Consider the following 19,196-nt stretch of genomic DNA (forward strand, 5'->3'; position numbering starts at 1 on the left):
GGCTCAGAAAATGGATGGATAACTATATTTGAAACCAGAAGCCAGTAAAAAGTTATTAATTCAGTTTATTTTGAAATAGGGATTGGTAACAAAAATGTTTGCAATCAACATTATATAAAAGGGAAGACGTTTTGCAACGTTGGTATTTTAGCAAGAAACATGAAGTCGACTTACTTGATTTGCTTTCGAGGGCCACATAAATTGATGTGGCGGGCCAGATGTGGCCCCCGGGCCTTGAGTTTGCCAGTAGTGATCTAGACCATTTCCTGCAATTTTCCACCACTGCTACCTTTCTGGTGATGGCCTCACAAAATAAGAATATATATTAATAACAATAATAATAATAAATAAGCCAATGTAAAAGCAAATCCCACATGGGGCTCCATTTTCGTGAATAGTGTAAATCCAGCGCTGCCGACTTATATCAGCGCATTTAAAAGTGGGATGTCTGGACATGTGCAGACCCTACTTCAATCCTGCCCAATCGAATCTGCTCCTTTCGTTCCCTTTAAAAGCGGCACATGGAGACGTCTCTATCTGTGGAAGAGGACGCAGTGATCTGTGCGTGATTGGGGGATTGAATGTTAGCGGGGACCCTTATTAAATACGGAATGAGCTGGTGTAAATCGCTGAGGACTTATATGTCCGTGGGCCTCATGTATCGATATCCCCTCCAATGATAATTCATTTCTACCCCTCCCTCGACCCTCGTAGCTACGTGCCTGCCAGTACATGGGATGATTTAAAAATATAATTACGTTAATAATGCATTCAATGAATTGATTTCTGCAATGAATTTAAATAAGTCTGTCAGCCAAAATTGTGGAAAGCAACTTTTGAAACATAACATTATTGTTCAATTAATGTTAAGAATGGATTTGGTGAGAAAAAAAAATAAATCATGGTAATATCTGTTATAAGTCAAGAAAATTTGAAATTTCAGACTCATTAGCACAGTTCTGAGAACCCGGGTTCAAATCCAGTCTCCCGTTTGCACGTTTTCGCGGGGAACTCTGGTTTCCTCTCACGTCCCAAAAGCATGCATGGCCGGTTAATTGAAAACTCTAAACGGCCTGCAAGTGTGAATGTGACTGCAAATGATTGTTTGTCTATATGTGCCATGCGATTGGCTGGCGACCAGTTCAGGGTGTAACCCGCCTCTCGCCCAGAGTCAGCTAAAGATGGGCGCCAGTAGGCCCGCGACCCTCGTGAGGATAAGTACGGAAAATGGAAGGATGAAGGAATTTAAAATACATTGCTCCCTCATTCCTCTATTAACGCTTATGTGGAACTCCATCACAACCTACTGGTGAACTCAGGTAACGACATCCTCATCAAAACCGGAAGAAATCTTTATTCATCCTCCCAAAACGTCAATTAATCCCAATCGGCTTTCAAACCAAAATCAAAACAAAAAGACTAATTATTTCACAGTAGGAGGCAGCATCGCACTTTTGTGGAACACAAAAGACTGACCAACAAAAAAAGAAATGTCAAAAAAAAACTTTTAGATTAAACCATGATGAAGAAAATGTGTAGCATTTGGAAACTTTCTCCAGTCAGGAAGAGGAATAATTTCTTCATTGAAGTAAAAAGAGGCACCATAGGGAGTGCAAAACTCTTTACAAACTAAACCATAAAACATTTTTTTTATTTTTACAGTTTTGCACTGTATATTTCCTACGTTATTCACATGTCAACATGATGATTCTTCTGCAATGAACAAGAAAAATTGGAACAAAAGACCGTGTAAAAGAGTACAGAGCCTTGGAAGCCTAAAGGGGAAGCAAATGCCCCTTAAAACCTCTGCTAGCTGCAAACGTACTGTTAACTGTATAAAAGGTCTATGAGCAAATGTCCCTGGACTTGTATGATTTATGACAAAACCAAACTGACTCCGGCACCCATTTCTTTTATACAGCCTATAACCTTAAATAAACCTGACAATGTGGTTTGGATATATATAAAAAAAAAAAATAATAAAAAAAAAAAGGGGCACAAAAAAGAACCTTGAAATATAAAAACAAATCAATTCGAGACATCCTGAGTCGGGAAAACAAAACGAACATAAATAGACTGTGGCCAGAAAAGTGGTGCAGGTCACGCTCGTTCTGCTGCTGCTGCTGTTATTGTTGTAGTTTGCGTGTTGTTTGTCATCTACATGTCAGTCCAAGCAGCATGGAGTGACACGTTAGTAGCCTTGTAGTCCATTGTACACCTTCTGTATGGAGCCTTGCTTCAACAGGTTACGAACACCTGCAGAAGGATAGAAGTCATTCAGGAGTAAATGGTAGTGATGGCGAGATGAAGCATCGTAACCAAATATTGTGTCGACGTGAAACACTAAAATATTGTTTGAATGTATTCTGTGTGCGAAACTGTTTCCAAAATGGTAGCAATCATATACAGGCACAGCTAAAAAAAAAATTTGAATATGGTAGAAAACTCAATTGATTTCAGTACTCATACATTTAGAGTCAATAAACACTTCCCTTTGTTTCATAATAGTTTGGTACATTATGTTCTAGTTTCTAGAGATGGTGAATTTGGAGATGTCATTTGCTTTAAGCATCAAAATGATACATGAATAAAAAAAAAAAAAATCATGAAATATTTCAGTGTGTGTGGTGCATCTCCAGAATAAGATTTTCACTTTTTGAATTGAACTACTTAACTAAATTAAGCTTTTGACACTTATAATTTATTGAGATGTACCAGTATGGCAGCTTGTGCAATGTGTTTGTCAACTTTGGAGAATGGCATAAACCCACATTTTCACGGAGCTGCTTGACGGGTTTGCATTGCTGTGTCAAAGAGTCGCACATCGCGCCAAATTCTGAACCACTTCCTGAAGTGGTCACGTGGTACAGTCGGGCAGCGAAGTCATCATTTCCCACCACTACTCCAAACGAAGCAAGCCTCGGTACGCGCCCCCTTCATTACTCGACACACGCCTCAAAGACTCGGCACAACCCGTAACATCACTACTCAATGGGCTGCAGGCACACTCAAAAGGAGTGGTAGTTGCGTAGTAGTGGTTTCAACAATATGCAATGCTAATGCTAAACAACAACAGAGCTAAATTTGATGCTGGACCATTTTTAAACTGTAGAACACTAAATGTACAGGAATACATATTCTGAACTTAGGTTTGCAATTGTAATTGGGAATCAATTTCTATGGAAAATACCAATTTTATTCCGGAATTTATAGTGGTCAATTGAACTTCAGATAAAAATGTCGTAATCCGCTATATGTGAAACGTCACGTGACCTAACCCGGAAAACATATTAGCGGGCTTCCTGTGTATGCTACGCTAATGAGTTTGACTACAGGTTGATGAGATTATGTTATGAATCCAAATTTGCTATTAAAAGCTACTTTTTGGCTGGTGTCTTTGGAACAAAGTTAAATACCATACATGTATATCATTTATTTATACAAATACGATATGATTTACGTAAAGACAAATTAAGCTTAAACATCGGCTATTGTCATGTTTGATGGCATTTTGTGTTAATAAAAATTCATTTTAGACGTTTAAAGTTCCTACGAATGCTTTGTCCCCAGTCCCATTGGCCATCCACTCAAACGAGGAAGTGCTTCAACCTGTTTTGCAGAAGTACCGTAATTTCTCATGTATAATGCGCATTTTAAAAAATCAATAGTGTGCATTATACATGGGTATAGGGGAAAATGGGGAAAAAATCCTCACATTTTATAAATGTATGCCGCCATCTACAGGTTATGAAAAATCTGTACACTTCCATTCCAATATGCCACCGCCCCGTAGAGGTTATGAGAAAGGTGTACAATTTCATTCTCGTATGCCACAGAGAGGTAATAAAAAAAAGCGTAGCCTACACTTTCATTCCAATATGACAGGGGTACATATGACTGCATACATGTACAATTTTGCTCATACGTTTACATACAAAGGCAGAATTTGTGAAATATATTATTTTTTATTTATTTTTGTTTTTCATAAATACAACTGATGACTGAATAACAACCATCATTTATTTATTCATGGTTACGTTTTGTTTAATGACAATGCTTTTCTGAAATGCTTGACAGTTTAATTTGAAACTGTTGAAAATAAAATTGTGTGTGTTGCACCTGGTCCTTCATGTTTTCTTTAAAGAATTGTACACATCTTACAAATTCTGCCTGGGTAATTAAACATATGAGTACAACTGTGCGTTTTCTCATTCACTAAATAAAAGTAGGGCTGTGAATTTCAAAATAAGAGCAAGTAAATAAAAAGAAAGTATGTGTTCAAATAAAGTGCTTAACTTCAGAATAATACTTTTAAAAAACAAACAAAATACTTCATGTTTTTATCATATAGGTGGAGGCAAAAACATGCATTATACATAGGTTGAAGGTTTTTAAGGTCAACTTTGGGGGTGCGTGTCATACATGGCATTATACACGAGACATTACGGTAATTAAGTCGCGCATATACCGGCTTGGTAATAACCTAAACCTTTTTTAATGTCTCTGTACTGGTTAATAAGCCAAAATGTAGAAGGTTTCTATTCGAAAAATCATCAGTATTGCTATTGAGGAATTTTTAAATCCAGTTAAAACAAATACAAAACTGAAAAAAAAATAAAAAAAAGTAACGCACATAATTATTTGAGGCGGCACGGTGGACAACTGGTTAGCTAATGTGCCTCACACATCTGAGGAACCAGGTTCAACTCTGCCCTCGCCTGTGTGGAGTTTGCACGTTCTCCCTGTGCCTGCATGAGTTTATTCTGGGTACGCCGGTTTCCTCCCACATCCCAAAAACATGCATGGTAGGTTAATTGAAGACTCTAAATTGCCCGTAGGTGTAAATGTGAGTGTGAATGGTTGTTTGTTTATATGTGCCCTGCGATTTGGCTGGCGACCAGTGTGACATTCGTCGCACACCAACTCACCCAAAGATAGCTGGGATAGGCTCCAGCACGCCTGTGACGCTAGTGAGGCTAAGCAGTATGGAAAATGGTTGGATGAATGTTACGCTTGCTCTAGTAAGCGGGCTCAAATTTAAAATTATAAGTTGGTGAATTCCATATCACTGCTCAAAATGGTAAATGAGAACTCGGAATTAAAAGGGTCCGCATTAAAGCACTCAATGATACTGGATGCTCTGTTTATGACAAGCCTTTTTTATTGTCCTCTCAAAAAATTATTGGTTAGGCCTTCATCTTGATTTTAAAAGAGAAGGCCACGCGCATCAACTTTGATTTGAACATTCACTCACTCACCATTTTTCTGCTTTTCATCCAGCTGCATCTGGGGGAACTCCACGTCAAAGGTGATGATGAGCGACCCACGAATGTTGATGTTGTCGAAGTTGGGCAAGCCCTCGCCTTTCTTCCACATCCTGGCGCCGGGCTTGGTCACCTTGTCCCGCACGATGTGCACCTAACGGACAGAAGAACACACGTGCAGCACTCTGACAGCACCTTCAAAAGATGGTGTGCATGATGGACAGTACCTTGTGTCCGTCCAAATGAACGATGTCCATCTCAAAGCCGACCAGCGCCTCCACCAGAGAGATGGTGACGTTGGTGTACAAATCATCCCCTCTGCGCTCAAATACGCGATGTCTACAAAAGACGAACGTCTCTTCAGTGTCATGTTCACATGCATCTTTTGAGCAAAATGTCTGTCAGAAGTTGTAAACAAAGTTGGCTCGTACTTTAGCACTTTAATGCGGAAACGCAGATCTCCAGGCTCTCCGTCGATGTGGGGCTCCCCTGTGGAAGCACAATGCGATATATGTGAATAAAACACTTATTTTGAAATACATCAAGTAATCATTAAATTTCCCTCACAGGATGAAGAAAGTATCTATCCATCTGTCTAAAACAGCCTGCGAGTCAAGCACCAGAAATGTACAGCAGTCACAGACATGTGACTTATTTTTGGGGAAAACTAAAAGCATCGTCTACTCTACTACGATTGGTAAAGGTAAAATATATTAGTAAGTGTCATACAAGTTTATAGACTGCTTGGTAAAAACCCACCTACCTTGGTGCCAAGATACTGTTGAAGTGAGTTGAGGAGCGTCATATAGGCAATTACAGTGCAAACCATTCGGGGAGGTGTCAATTACTCTGTGATTACCAACGTAACAACTGGCTGCCATCTCTGTGTAATTTTCTCAAAAACATGGAATGAACACTTCAAAGGCTTAAAAAAAAAAATCCTCCATAAGTACAGTCAGGAAAAATCAATTCATTAATAAAGTGCATGCCTTATTCTACTGGCCACGCGGCTCTTGTGGCAAATGTTCCAATTTGCGCTATTTAAGTTGAGTTTTTAGGGCAAGTGACATCGTTTGCAACATTTCGGTAATTCTGACAGGTTGAGTTGGAAAATCCGTCACAATTTTGGCCCCTATCAGCTTGAGTAGAGGATATTTCGGCCAGTCAGATAACGGGTGCCGTGAGTTGCAGACGAAACTAAAGGGTCGAGGATATATGTTGAGAAATGTTTTACTGTTTTACTCTAATTTGAAGGCATTTTTGACCAGATTTTCTATAGGTGTTATCACACAAAAATGTTAACCAAATCGGCCATTTTTCCGACACAACAAATGATTTTCTCTGGAACTTCAAATTGTTTTGCTCTGTTGTACTCAGGTTGAAGTGGCCAATCCAACCAGACTCAGCATTTTGAAAGACTTTCGTTGTTTTTTTAATCTTGTCACGTTGCTAGTGTGATTTTCGCTATTGGCGGCAGGGCTCGGTTTACTGTATGTCATTGTTTTTAAATTCATTGTTTGGTTGAAGGAAGCATGGTAAAATTGTGGTTAGTAAGTCTGCCTCACAGTTCTGAGGTTCGAGGGCCTCTCGCCTGGTTGGCTGGGATAGAATCCTGCCCCCCTATTACCCAAATGAGAACAAACACTACTGTGTAGGAAATTTATTTATTTTTTGCTCCTTTTATGTCACAGAGAGTTTGATTTCTTGTTCTATGGTTATCATTATAACATGTATAATGAACCCCTACTATTTGTGGGGGATAGGCACCGATCCCTACCACCAAAAGCTAAATGTTGCAGTAATTGATGCCCCACCAAAAACTTTGATATCCTATTATCGATTCCACATTCCCAGAGGCCACAAGATGGTGCCAAAGTACTACTATTATCGAAATGATGCTCCTCGTTTCACTTTAACATAGTTACTCGGCACCAAGATGCCACAAGACAGTACGAAAATAATACTTTTATTGCTTTTGCCTGAGCACAAAAATTGTGAATAGGAGAGGTTTTTTTTGTGAATAAGCAGATAGGTTTGCCAAACAATATTGAAAATAGGTGAATTTGTAAAAGAACCACGACTATGCAGAGGTTCAATTGTACTTCTGAATTCAGTGTTGTTTTTTTTTTTTTTTTTTTTTAGCCGAACCACGAAGACAACATATTTTTGTTGTTTTTCAAATAACAATATATCTCAAAGTGACAACAGAAGCTTACCTTCCCCAATGAAGGGGTACTCCATCTCATCTCTCACCCCTTGTTCAATTTCCACCTCCAGTGTTCTCTCCTCGTTCACCAACCTGGCGTGATCAAGCAAATGACACAAAGCAATGCTCCATTGAGAGCACATCGAAGGGTTGCGATAAATAACAATAAAAAAAAGAAACAGGGACTCACTTGACGTTGGGACATTCATCGCACACCATCTCTTGGGTCATCTGGAAGCGGCCTGGGCCGAGCTGCGTAGTCCTCATCTCTGGTCGGCAGTTGCATTTCCTCTTGCCGGGCGCCTCTTTGGCTACGGGCTTGTTCCGCACCACCTAGTGCGCAAAAATAAAAGGATGTTAAATAAGAAGCGGAAGTTTCTTACATTAAAAAAAGAAAAATTCAACTACTGCAGTTGTTGAAGATACTCATCTGTTTGCTGACTACTGTTGAGATGCCCCTAAGAAAGCCACATAACTGACCCCTTAGCACAAGAGGTCCAGCACTGGTTGTATACCCATTCAATCTGACACCAGTATTTGATCTGGTTCTCTGTATGGTGCTCCGTGGAACATTAGAAAATATACATGGGAGTGCAAGTAGAATTTCCATTTGAAAAATTAGCCACCTATCAGCCTTTCATAGGGTCACAGGTGAGTTAGAGCCTATTCCATGCCAGCTAACTTGGGGCGAGAGACAAGGTACATCCCGGGCTTGTTCGGTAGCCAATCGCAGGCCACACAGTGGTGGAGGATCAAGTCAAGCTTCTATTGGCTGCATTGTTTCTAGTATGTTTACTTTGATGCATGTGAGAGACTGAATTGTTGAAATATTTGCAGATTTATTAAAAATGAAATCTCACACAGGCATAAGTTCTCAGACAGACACTTTACACTCCTATTTAACTTGGGTGCTGTCCATTTCTTCTTATCATCCTCGAGATGGTTCTACACCTTCATTGGAGTCCAGCTGTGTTTGATTATACTGACTTGATTAGGAAAGCCACATACCTGTCTATACAAGACTTTACAGCTCACAGTGCATGTCAGAGTAAATGAGAATCAGGAGGTCAAAGGAACCGCCTGAGGAGCTCAGAGACAGAATTGTGGCAAGGCACAGATCTGACCAAGGTTACAAAAAAGATTCTGTTGCACTTAAGTTTCCTAAGAGCACAGTGGCCTCCATAATCCTTAAATGGAAGAAGCTTGGGACGACCAGAACCCTTCTTAGAGCTGGCCGTCCGGTCAAACTGAGCAATCGGGAAGAAGAGCCTCGGCGAGAGAGGTAAAAAAGAACCCAAAGATCACTGTGGCTAAGATCCAGAGTTGCAGTCGGGAGATGGGAAAAAGTTGTAGAAAGTCAACCATCGCTGCAGCCCTCCACGAGTCGGGGCTTTATCGCAGAGTGGCCCGACTGAAGCCTCTCCTCAGTGCAAGACACATGAAAGCCCACATGGAGTTAGCTATGAAACACCTGGAGGACTCCAAGATTGTGAGAAATAAGATGATCTCGTCTGATGAGACCAAGATAGAACTTTTTGGCCTTTTAATTCTAAGCGGTATATGTGAAGAAAACCAGGCACTGCTCGTCAACAATTGAACTGGTTTTTTTGGACAACTGGTTTTTTTTGGACAACTGTCCCAACAGTGAAGCACTGTGGTGGCAGAATCATGTTGTGGGTGTGTTTTTCAGCTGCAGGGACAGGATGACTGGTTACAATCGAAGGAGAGATGAATGCAGCCAATTACAAGGATATCCTGGATGAAAACCTTCTTCAGAGTCCTCAGGACCTCAGACTGGGCCGAAGGTTCACCTTCAAAAAAGACAATGACCCTAAGCACAAAGCTAAAATACTGAAGGAGTGGCTTCAGAACAACTCCGTGACTGTTCTTCATGGCACAGCCAGAGCCCTGACTTACAAGAAAATGACTCTAAGAGACCTGAAAATGGCTGTCCACCAACGTTCACCATCCAACCTGACAGAACTAGAGAGGATCTGCAAGGAGGAATGGCAAATCCCCCAAATCTAGGTGTGAAAAACTTGTTGCATCATTCCCAAAAAGACTCATGGCTGTATTAGCTCAAAAAGGTGCTTCTACTAAATACTGAGCAAAGGTCTGAATATTTATGGCTGCTTGATATTTCAGTTTTTCTTTTTTATTAAAACTGCAACAATTTCAATAATTCCATTTTTGTCTGTCAATATGTGGTGCTGTGTGTACATTAATGAGGTAAAAATTAACTTAACTTATTTTACCAAATGGCTGCAACATAAAGAGTGAAAAATTTAAGGGTGTCTGAATACTTTCCGTACCCACCGTATATTTAAATTTGTGTTTTTGTCATGTTATTAGATAAATATTGATTCTTAACAGCTTGAACTGGTGTATGCGGCACAGTTATATTGCGTTTTTGTATTGCATTCATTGCTTCTATAATTGTGATGTGATAGTAGTTGTATTATAGGTGGATTAAATTGGATAAATCCACACTGATGAAGGCCCACGTACCAAATGCACGGCCTGCCACTGTGGGCACATATAGACAACAAACCATTCACCATTAAGGACAATTTCGAGTCTTCAATAAACCTGACGTACTTGTTTTTAGAATGTGGGACGAAGGCCCAGCATCCTGAGAAAACCTCCACAAGCACTGTGAGAACATGCAAACTCCACACAGGAAGTTCAACTCACCTCCACAAAGTTCCCAGAGTAAACCTCTTGGAGCGTGACCTCCAAGTCAAGTACAATGTCATTTCCTCTGGGGATGTTTCGGTCCTGCTGCTGTCGGTTGCCTCCGAACATGAAACCAAAGTCGCCAAAGAAACTACACAGCAGAAAAGAACAATGAATATAGGAATTGTAACCCTAAACTGTAATATATATCACCAGTCGTACAACTTGAAGTCGACCGCAATTTTCACGAACAATATGCCTCATAGGTTACAAAAAAAAAGTGTGATAACCATACCTGAAAGTCAAAAGCGCCAAAAGGTCATACAATTTGAAATTTGAGTAAGATTTTAGGGACTAATATACCTCTAATTTGACACAAAGCCCATTCATTTTCTTTGGCTTTCTTTGTGTTTTTGTTTTGTCACCGCAGAAGGAAGGGTGCCAGCGATAGAAAAGAGTATGATGAAAAGGTTTTGACAGTGCCAGTTTGACCCCACACTGGATTATTTTTGTTCACTATGGGAGAATAATGTGACAACAAATCTGAACTCAACCAACTCTGTAAAACAGATTGTGTTTGAATTTAAGCGGGGCACACACATACTGATAATCAGGCCAAATTTGAGCACCCCCCACCCCTCTTCCGAAAGTTAGCAAATACTTCATGGAGGTCTCTGAAAGATTATCCTGATTGATTATGGTGTGTTGTAATGTGCATTAAGAATGACTTTCTCCATGATCTGCTCTGGGATTGTGGCTGACATTTTTCAAAACAGTAAACATGTATTACTGCTGTATTATATTACTTATTCCACTCTAACAAATGTGTCGTAAAATGTTTTTTTTAAATGTGGTGCTTAGTCTTATTTTGTGGGATTTCTCAACAACTGTTTGTTTTGTCTTATTTGGTGAATTAGGTTACATAAAGATTCAAACAATGAGCTGCATTATTGTGTGATTTGTGGTACAAGTAGCATTTATGAAAACAAAATGAGCAACATAAAACTAATTGTATTGAGTAAAGAATTCAAACATCTAATCTTTCAAACAAGATTAAGTAAAATTTACTTAAAATGTCAAAAGGTAGACATATTTACTTAATGTTTTCTAAAGGTTGACAAACTCACAACTCCCCCGAATTAGATGGCTCCAGAACTCCGAACAGCAGATAAATGCAATGAATTTGCTTGTTATTATAGTGAAAAAATACAATCCAACAGGTTAAATATCAGCACAAATCAGCAAAATGATAAAATGATGCATACAAATGATACATCTGAAGCCACCCAGAAAAAACTCTATTACCACGTCAGAATTTGATACGGTTGACCAAAAAAATGATAGAGAAAACAGTTCAGCAGCTGAAATCATCACTCAGCTGTCTTGACTCAATACCATCTGACTTATTGCGAAGTCTGTGCTATCCTGATTTGCAGCAAATCAATTGCTCACTGCAGTCAGGCAAATTTCCTAAAGCTCTTAAAGCAGCTGCCATTAAGCCTTCTAATTTTTAGAAGAGGCTGGACGCTTCCATGTTAGCAAGCCATTGACCCATCTCAAATCTCCCTTTCATAGACAAGATTGTTGAGAAAGTTATTTTTAAATCAACTCAGCAATTTCTTGAACTTAAATGGACTTTTTGAAAATTTCAACTCAGGTTTCCGAACTCATCACAGTATAGAATCTGCTTTTATCAAAGTGCTAAATGATATAAGGTTGAATATTGACTCTGCAAAGGTGTCAATTCTGGTCTTGTTGGATCTCAGTGCAGCTTTTTATACGGTAGATCATAACATACTGCTGAACAGGTTGGAAACGTGGGTAGGACTAAATTGAACAGTCCTTAAATAGTTCAGGTCCTACCTGGAGGAAAGGAGTTTTTTTGTAACCTTGGTAGTGTTCAATCTCAGCGAATGGCAATGACCTATGGGGTCCCTCAAGACACAGTTCTTGGACTTCTCCTATTCACCCTGTATATGCTACCCTTTGGTCAAATTCTTCAGAACCTTAATGTTGACTATCACAGCTTTGCAGATGACACGCAGTTATATCTACTAGTGTCGCCAGTTGACTATAGTTCAATTGTCACTGTCTAAAACAGATAAATAACTGGATGAGCCAAAACTTTCTTCAATTAAACCACAACAAAACTTAGATAATTGTTTTGGGCAATAAAGAAAAGAGGTTTGCAGTTAGTAAAAACCTAGAGTCACTGTCTTTAAAAAAACAAAGACAAAGTCTGAAACCTTGGTGTACTGATAGATTCCGACCTGACTTTCAACAGTCATCAAATCAGTTACTGAAACTGCCTTCTACCAGCTGAAGAACATATCCAGAGTGAAGGCGTGCATGTGCCAAGCACACCAGGGGACGCTCATCCATGCTTTTAAGTAGATTTGACCATTGTAATGCTCTTCTGACTGGAATGCAGCTCAATGGGGGGCACATGCCAGTGCAAACTGTAGGCCGGTCACAAGCCCGGATAAATGTAGAGGGTTACGTCGTCAGGAAGGGCATCCGGCGTAAAACTTTGCCAAACAAATATGAGCGTTCGTCTAAAGCAGGGGTGTCAAACTAATTTTTGTCACAGGCCAGTTATGACTTCCCTTGGAGGGCCGTATGACTGTGGACCCATATAAATGAAAGATTACCTCATATACTGAAATTACAGAATACACAACACGCTGATGAAGAACCAGTTTTAAAATCAGAAGCTTTAAAGACATGTTTTTCAACTATTAAATTTCTTTTCAAAGGGGGATTGGTAAAGAAATTCTTGCAAACATCTCAATGGTATTACACCAGAACACAATTAGCAATTTTGATTTGCGTTATGAGCATTCCGGAGAGAGAGAGTCGTGATTGGTGCAGATTGTAATGGACATGTTAGTGAAGGAAACAGGGGTGATGAAGAAGTAATGGATGAATACAGCATCCAGGAAAGGAACTCGGAGGGACAGATGGTGGTAGACTTTGCAAAAAGGATGTAAATGGCTATAGTGAACACTTTTTTCCCCAGAAGAGGAAGGAACATAGGGTGATCTACAAGAGCGGAGGTAGAAGCATGGAGGTGGATTACATCTTGTGCAGACGATGTAATCTGAAGGAGGTTCCCGACTGTAAGGTAGTGGTAAGCGAGAGTGTGGCTCGACAGCAAAGGATGGTGGTGTGTAAGATTACTCTGGTGGTGGGGAGGAAGATTAAGAAGACAAAAGCAGCGCAGATAACCATGTGGTGGAAGCTGAGAAAGGAAGAGTGTTGCGTGGCTTTTCGGGAAGAGGCGAGACAGGCTCTTGGAGGACAGGAGGAGCTTTCAGAAGACTGGACCACTAGAGCCAAGGTGATCAGAGAGACAGGCAGGAGAGTACTTGGTTTATCTTCTGGCAGGAAAGGAGACTTTGTGGTGGAAGCTCAAAGTACAGGAAATCATACAAGGAAAGAGGTTCGCTAAGAAGAAGTGGGACACAGAGGACCGTGGAGAGGAGAAAGGAATACGTTGAGATGCGACATAGGGAAAAGGTAGAGGTGGCAAAGGCCAAACAAGAGGCATATGATGACTTTTATGCCTGGTTGGAAACTAAAGAAGGAGAAAATAATCTATACAGGTTGGCCAGACAGAGGTAGGAAGGATGTGCAGCAGGTTAGGGTGATTAAGGATAGAGATGTAAATGTGTTGACTGGTGCCAATAGTGTGCTGGACAGATGGAAAGAATACTTTGAGGAGTTAATGAATGAGGAAAATGAGAGGGAAGGAAGAGTAGAAGAGGCAAGTGTGGTGGACCAGGAAGTGGCAATGATTAGTAAGGGGGAAGTTAGAAAGGCGTTAAAGAGGATTAAAAATGGAAAGGTGGTTGGTCCTGATGACATTCCTGTGGAGGTATGGAAGCATCTAGGAGAGGTGGCTGTGGGGTTTTTGACTAGCTTGTTCAACAGAATTCTAGCGGGTGAGAAGATGCCTGAAGAATGGAGGAAAAGTGTGCTGGTGCCCATTTTTAAGAACAAGGGTGATGATGTGCAGAGCTGTGGGAACTATAGAGGAATACAGTTGATGAGCCACACAATGGGAAAGAGTAGTGGAGGCTAGACTCAGGACACAAGTGAGTATTTGCGAGCAACAGTATGGTTTCATGCCTAGAAAGAGTACCACAGATGCATTATTTGCCATGAGGATGTTGATGGAAAAGTCCAGAGAAGGTCAGAAGCAGCTACACTGCGTCTTTGTGGACCTAGAGAAAGCCTATGACAGAGTACCCAGAGAGGAACTGTAGTACTGCATGTGGAAGTCTGGAGTGGCAGAGAAGTATGTTAGGTGGAGGAGGGACTGCATCAGGGATCAGCCCAGAGTCCCTTCCTGTTTGCAGTGGTGATGGATAGGCTGACAAATGAGGTTAGACTGGAATCCCCGTGGACCATGATGTTTGCAGATGACTGTGATCTGCAGTGAAAGGAGGGAGCAGGTGGAGGAACAGTTAGAAAGGCGGAGGCATGCACTGGAAAGAAGAGGAATGAAGATTAGCGGAAGTAAGACAGAATATATGTGCATGAATGAGAGGGGTTGTGGGGGAAGAGTTAGGCTACAGGGAGAAGAGATAGCGAGGGGGGAGGACTTCAAATACTTGGGGTCAACAGTCCAGAGCAATGGTGAGTGTGGTCAGGAAGTGAAGAAATGGTTCCAAGCAGGTTGGAACGGGTGGAGGAAGGTGTCGTGTGTGTTACGTGACAGAAGAGTCTCTACTAGGATGAAGGGCAAAGTTTATAAAACAGTGGTGAGGCCAGCCATGATGTACGGATTAGCGACAGTGGCACTGAAGAGACAACAGGAAGCAGAGCTGGAGGGAATGAAGATGTTGAGGTCCACTCTAGGAGTGAGCAGGTTGGATAAAATTAGAAATGAGCTCATCAGTGATGAGGATGGCGCTGCCAGGCAAGAGAGGGAGAGGAAGACCAAAGAGAAGGTTGATGGATGTCGTGAGGGAAGACATGATGGCAGTTGGTGTTCCGAGAGGAGGATGCAGGAGATAGGCTTACGTGGAAAAGGATGACACACTGTGGCGACCCCTAACGGGACAAGCCGAAAGGAAAAGAAGAATGGTCTTTACATCAAATAAGGTTAGTGTTACCAGTAAGTACATGTTACTTGACACTGGACTTGCAAGTGAGTTTTACTTAAAATTACACCATTCAAATTTACTTTCAAAAATGTGTGTGAATTGTTACAAAGAGTATTTTAAGTAAAATGCTACAGTAGTTTTTTTTTTTTTTTTCTTTTCAGGGCACATTGGTCATCTCGATTTTGTAAGATCGGTTAAGATGTTTCAAATCACTAAACAGTAGTCAAGAATCCATCAGCCTATTGTTTTTCACATGTGTAAACAAGACCAACCTGGAGAAGATATCATTGTGTGAACTGTGGTGGCCTTCTTTCAGTCCATCTTCTCCGTACGTGTCATACTGTTTCCTTTTCTCCTCATCGGACAGAACCTACAAAATGAAACAGAGTACCAGTCACACACCACAGTAATGAACACCTTGTTAATTTAATATACCTCGTAGAATGTCCAACAAAACTGAGCATTATTATCTTAGTGAAGGCAGAATTTTTGATTATGCTCTTCTCATAACTCAGGTCTTGTTGCCAGTGGTCCAACGTTAGTAACAATGCTATAAAGTTTTTGAAATGTATTTTAGAATATTTTACTATAATAAACCTTTTTTTTTTTTTTTTTTCCAGTGATTAAAGCAGCGCGAACCAATTAACAGAATGAAGCACCTGCAATTCTGATCTCAAACTACCTTTTATTTGGGGGGGTATTGTGCCAGCCAATCAGATGCAGCCACACGATGGAGTTGACCAATCACGACGAGCCTAATGTTTCCACCGGCAACCGACTAGCTCAGCGCACAAAAGCCCTGTGCCCCGGGCTCTTCCGGGAGACAAAATCTTGACGCTTTGTATTGATTATCACTTCTGAAGCATATTCGGGAAATGTCTCGTACCTCGTATGCTGCGCCCAAGTCGGCGAATTTATCCTGAGCTTTGGGGTCGTCTTGGTTCCTGTCGGGGTGTAACTGGAGCGCTAGCTTCCTGTAGGCTTTCTTGATGTCCCTGATTGATGCACTCTTGCTCACCCCGAGGATCTTATAAAAATCTCGCCTACGGGAGAAAGACAATAAACTTAAAAACTATGACAAATGACCCGATAATCATCTTGTTGGTGCGAAAGGGCGAGTGAACAGGCTGGTTTGACAAGACAAAAGCACAGCTTTGCCTATATATACAGTTCTACTTCGCTCCATTTAACGGCAAAATTACATCAACACAGGGGGGGAACAAAATAAAATAAAATAGAAAAACCAAAGTGCTTAAGCTGTTGTTCGCTCCAGCGGTTGAGCCAATCACAGTGGAACATGTGTACCAGCTGGCGATGCTGCGTGTGCGACCATTCCAGCGTCAACTTACCCTGCAAACACTGTACTGACAACCCAGAGGATCAAGCAGCACACGGTGCACAGGTTCATCCCTTTGGTAGCCATATATAAACCCCTAAATATATATTTATATATATATATATATGTGCAACGAAATGTTGAAATGAAGAGCCGGCTTCTTTTGACGGTTGGATCCAGCTGCCAGTCACAGCCGAGCCTTTTTCCGGCTTGTCAAGGAAGTCCCGCCTACCGGCAAATGGCCCTCGGCCGCATTTAAAGAGACAGCGCAATATTAAACGCAAAAACTGTGGAAAACTAATTCTGGACACTCTGTGAACTCCCATCACTGGTCCGCATTGGTTAAATCCGCGTCACGTTGTTTGCGGACGCCATTTTGTTTCTAATTCCGGTCATTGCCTTGGATTAGCCTTGGACAGTTGTTGGCCTTTTTAAGTGGATATTTAGCGATTTGCGGCGAAGTGGTTAGTTGTGTGGCTAAAGGCTGTTCCGCGTATCGCGGAGAAACTGTGTTGGTGCAGCAAGAAGAAGACGCCTGTGGGAAGGTACCTCCTATATTACTCGAATATTATAAAACAAAATACTTGAAAGAGATGAAGAAATAATGTATTTTGTGTGTATATATATATATATATATATATATATATTACAAAAAAAGGCGTGCTCACCAACGTCTTTGTCAAACTGGGTAACAATATGGCGCCTTTCCCCGTCACTGTCCAGACTTTGTTTTCTATGGCTTTCCAAACTGAAACGATTGCTTATGAATTTATGACTTATTCTGGGCAAAAAAAGTTTATTATGATAAAGACAAAAACAGCGGGTCCCGAGAGTGGAAGACCGTATGAACAAACGATGACATGAGAGTGACCCCCTACCCCAGGAAATGAATCTCGCGACAGACAATTTAAGACACAAATACGACTGTTTCAAATATGTTTACCTTATACATAAGGTGACCCAATATGAAAATAAAATAATACACATATTTTGATACTACTCTTGTGACGGGTCGAACGAAGTGGCAACTGAGGTTAACTGGTGAACACATCCTCCTCCTCCTCCTCCTTCCTCTTCCTCCTCCCACCGAGTAGTGGTGGAAGAGGGCGCCAAATAGGAAGTAGAGCACAAAGATGGACTTCATCGCTCAACAAACCTCCGAACAAGCTGGTGGACGTCGAACTCGCGAATGACTCGGATGTATCACCGAGATGGAACAAGCCCACGGTTGGCCCTCGACGAAGGCTGAAAGTAAGTACGCAAACAGGACTCTTGCTTGTTAGCTTCGCTTTAGCTTAACTCCTCACTTTAGGCGAAGTTCACGGCGGTGAGAAAGTCTCGTTTGGGCGACAAATGTCCCGTTTCGAGAATTCGACGCATCCTTCCTTTTTTATTTTTTAAAAAATATAAGACAAGAACATCCCTTTTGACGACAAAATGAAGCATTTGTTTTAGCCGTGGCTATGCTACAAAGTCACCACTGACGAGTCAGGTGGAGGTGGCAGCGGTCTGGTTGTCATGGCAGCAGAAAGGGCCATCACGTCACCGTCATATACACACATTTGTATTTATTTTCATATGTAGTATTGCTGAGAAAAAAAAAAAAAACGTTTGTGCTTTGTCTGGCTGCTTGGTACATTATATCGGCAATACAATTAATTAAATAAGAATTGCATACACAAATGATTTTTTTTTTACCAAGTATAGTACAGGTTCCTCCTTCAGAAGTGGAAAGCTGCCATCGTCTATCTATTTTTTTTTAACTACTCTTTCTCTTTAGGGGGGACGAGACAACCGCACAAGTGATGATGATTAAAATAAGATTTCCAACACTTTCACTAACATACACCAAAGCAGTAGTAGTCATAATTATAGTAGATATTCTATGAAAAACACTTCTAGGCCATAAATAAAGAAGAATCAACTTTTTAAAAGCTGAGTGTCCCTTGTTGTGTCACGTGCCAAGGTATTCTTACACCACTGCGCAAACTAGTTCATTGCACTTCAGTCATAACCTCGAAGACGTGAGCGGCATGTTAGCTGAAAGCATAAAGGCTGATTGATGGCACTCATGAAACTGATTCAATCTATGACTGTATTTCCTCAGACATGGATCCAGACAAGGTGAGCATATGGCCGCGTATGGAGCCTTTCCTCCTCGGTGCACTTCAGGTGAGTGCGCACCATCAAATGCATCTTTCCAGCGCGCGGTTAGAAAAGAACGTCTGTGTGATTCCTCATCTTAGGTGGCCCCGTCCTCCAAGCTCAGCCTGCATTACCTTCGTAAGATGGCCACCTACGTGCGCACCCGCGATGGTTGCTTCCCCTCTTTGCCGTGGCCCATGTGGAGGCACATCGCATGTGGGAAGCTGCAGCTTTCAGAAGAGCTGGCGTGGCTCTATTTTGAAACCTTTGACCTCTTTACTAGCCACTTGCCAGAGGACCGACTGGAGTGGGCAGAGTGTCTTTCCCAGTGTTCTAGTAAAATTGAGCTTGACCAGCAGAGGAATAAGGTAAAGAAACAACAACAACAACAAAAACATTTTAATGTATTTTATTCTAAACATCATCAAAGGTCAAATGAGCAACTTTACATCACAATG

The 19,196-nt window shown here is 41.1% G+C and overlaps 2 protein-coding genes across 3 annotated transcripts in view; one reads left to right on the forward strand and one right to left on the reverse strand.

Moving 5' to 3' along the window:
• Positions 1 to 1,183: 1,183 nt before the first annotated feature.
• dnajb11 (DnaJ heat shock protein family (Hsp40) member B11) lies at positions 1,184 to 17,616 on the reverse strand. 2 transcript variants are annotated; one of them, XM_061692287.1, is made up of 10 exons: positions 17,537 to 17,616; positions 16,144 to 16,300; positions 15,530 to 15,627; positions 10,165 to 10,297; positions 7,661 to 7,803; positions 7,481 to 7,563; positions 5,696 to 5,753; positions 5,492 to 5,603; positions 5,259 to 5,418; positions 1,184 to 2,256 (listed from the first exon to the last, which is right to left on the reverse strand). In XM_061692287.1, the coding sequence occupies exons 1-10, from the start codon at positions 17,578 to 17,580 to the stop codon at positions 2,192 to 2,194; spliced, it is 1,053 nt and encodes a 350-aa protein (XP_061548271.1). In that variant the 5' UTR covers positions 17,581 to 17,616; the 3' UTR covers positions 1,184 to 2,191. The 2 variants fall into 2 exon arrangements, with proteins under 2 accessions (XP_061548271.1, XP_061548270.1); XM_061692286.1 differs by lacking the exon at positions 17,537 to 17,616 and adding an exon at positions 16,607 to 16,792 and having other exon boundaries at positions 1,185 to 2,256.
• Positions 16,999 to 19,196, forward strand: part of tbccd1 (TBCC domain containing 1) — a 13,423-nt gene continuing 11,225 nt past the window's right edge. Inside the window, exons 1-4 of the mRNA XM_061692283.1 lie at positions 16,999 to 17,138; positions 17,688 to 17,844; positions 18,701 to 18,765; positions 18,840 to 19,106. Of these exons, the coding sequence (XP_061548267.1) occupies positions 17,805 to 17,844; positions 18,701 to 18,765; positions 18,840 to 19,106 (372 nt within the window). The 5' untranslated portion in view covers positions 16,999 to 17,138; positions 17,688 to 17,804. The remainder of the gene's footprint in view (positions 17,139 to 17,687; positions 17,845 to 18,700; positions 18,766 to 18,839; positions 19,107 to 19,196) is intronic.

The sequence above is a fragment of the Phycodurus eques genome, chromosome 12, assembly GCF_024500275.1.
Source record: "Phycodurus eques isolate BA_2022a chromosome 12, UOR_Pequ_1.1, whole genome shotgun sequence".
NCBI lineage: Eukaryota > Metazoa > Chordata > Actinopteri > Syngnathiformes > Syngnathidae > Phycodurus > Phycodurus eques.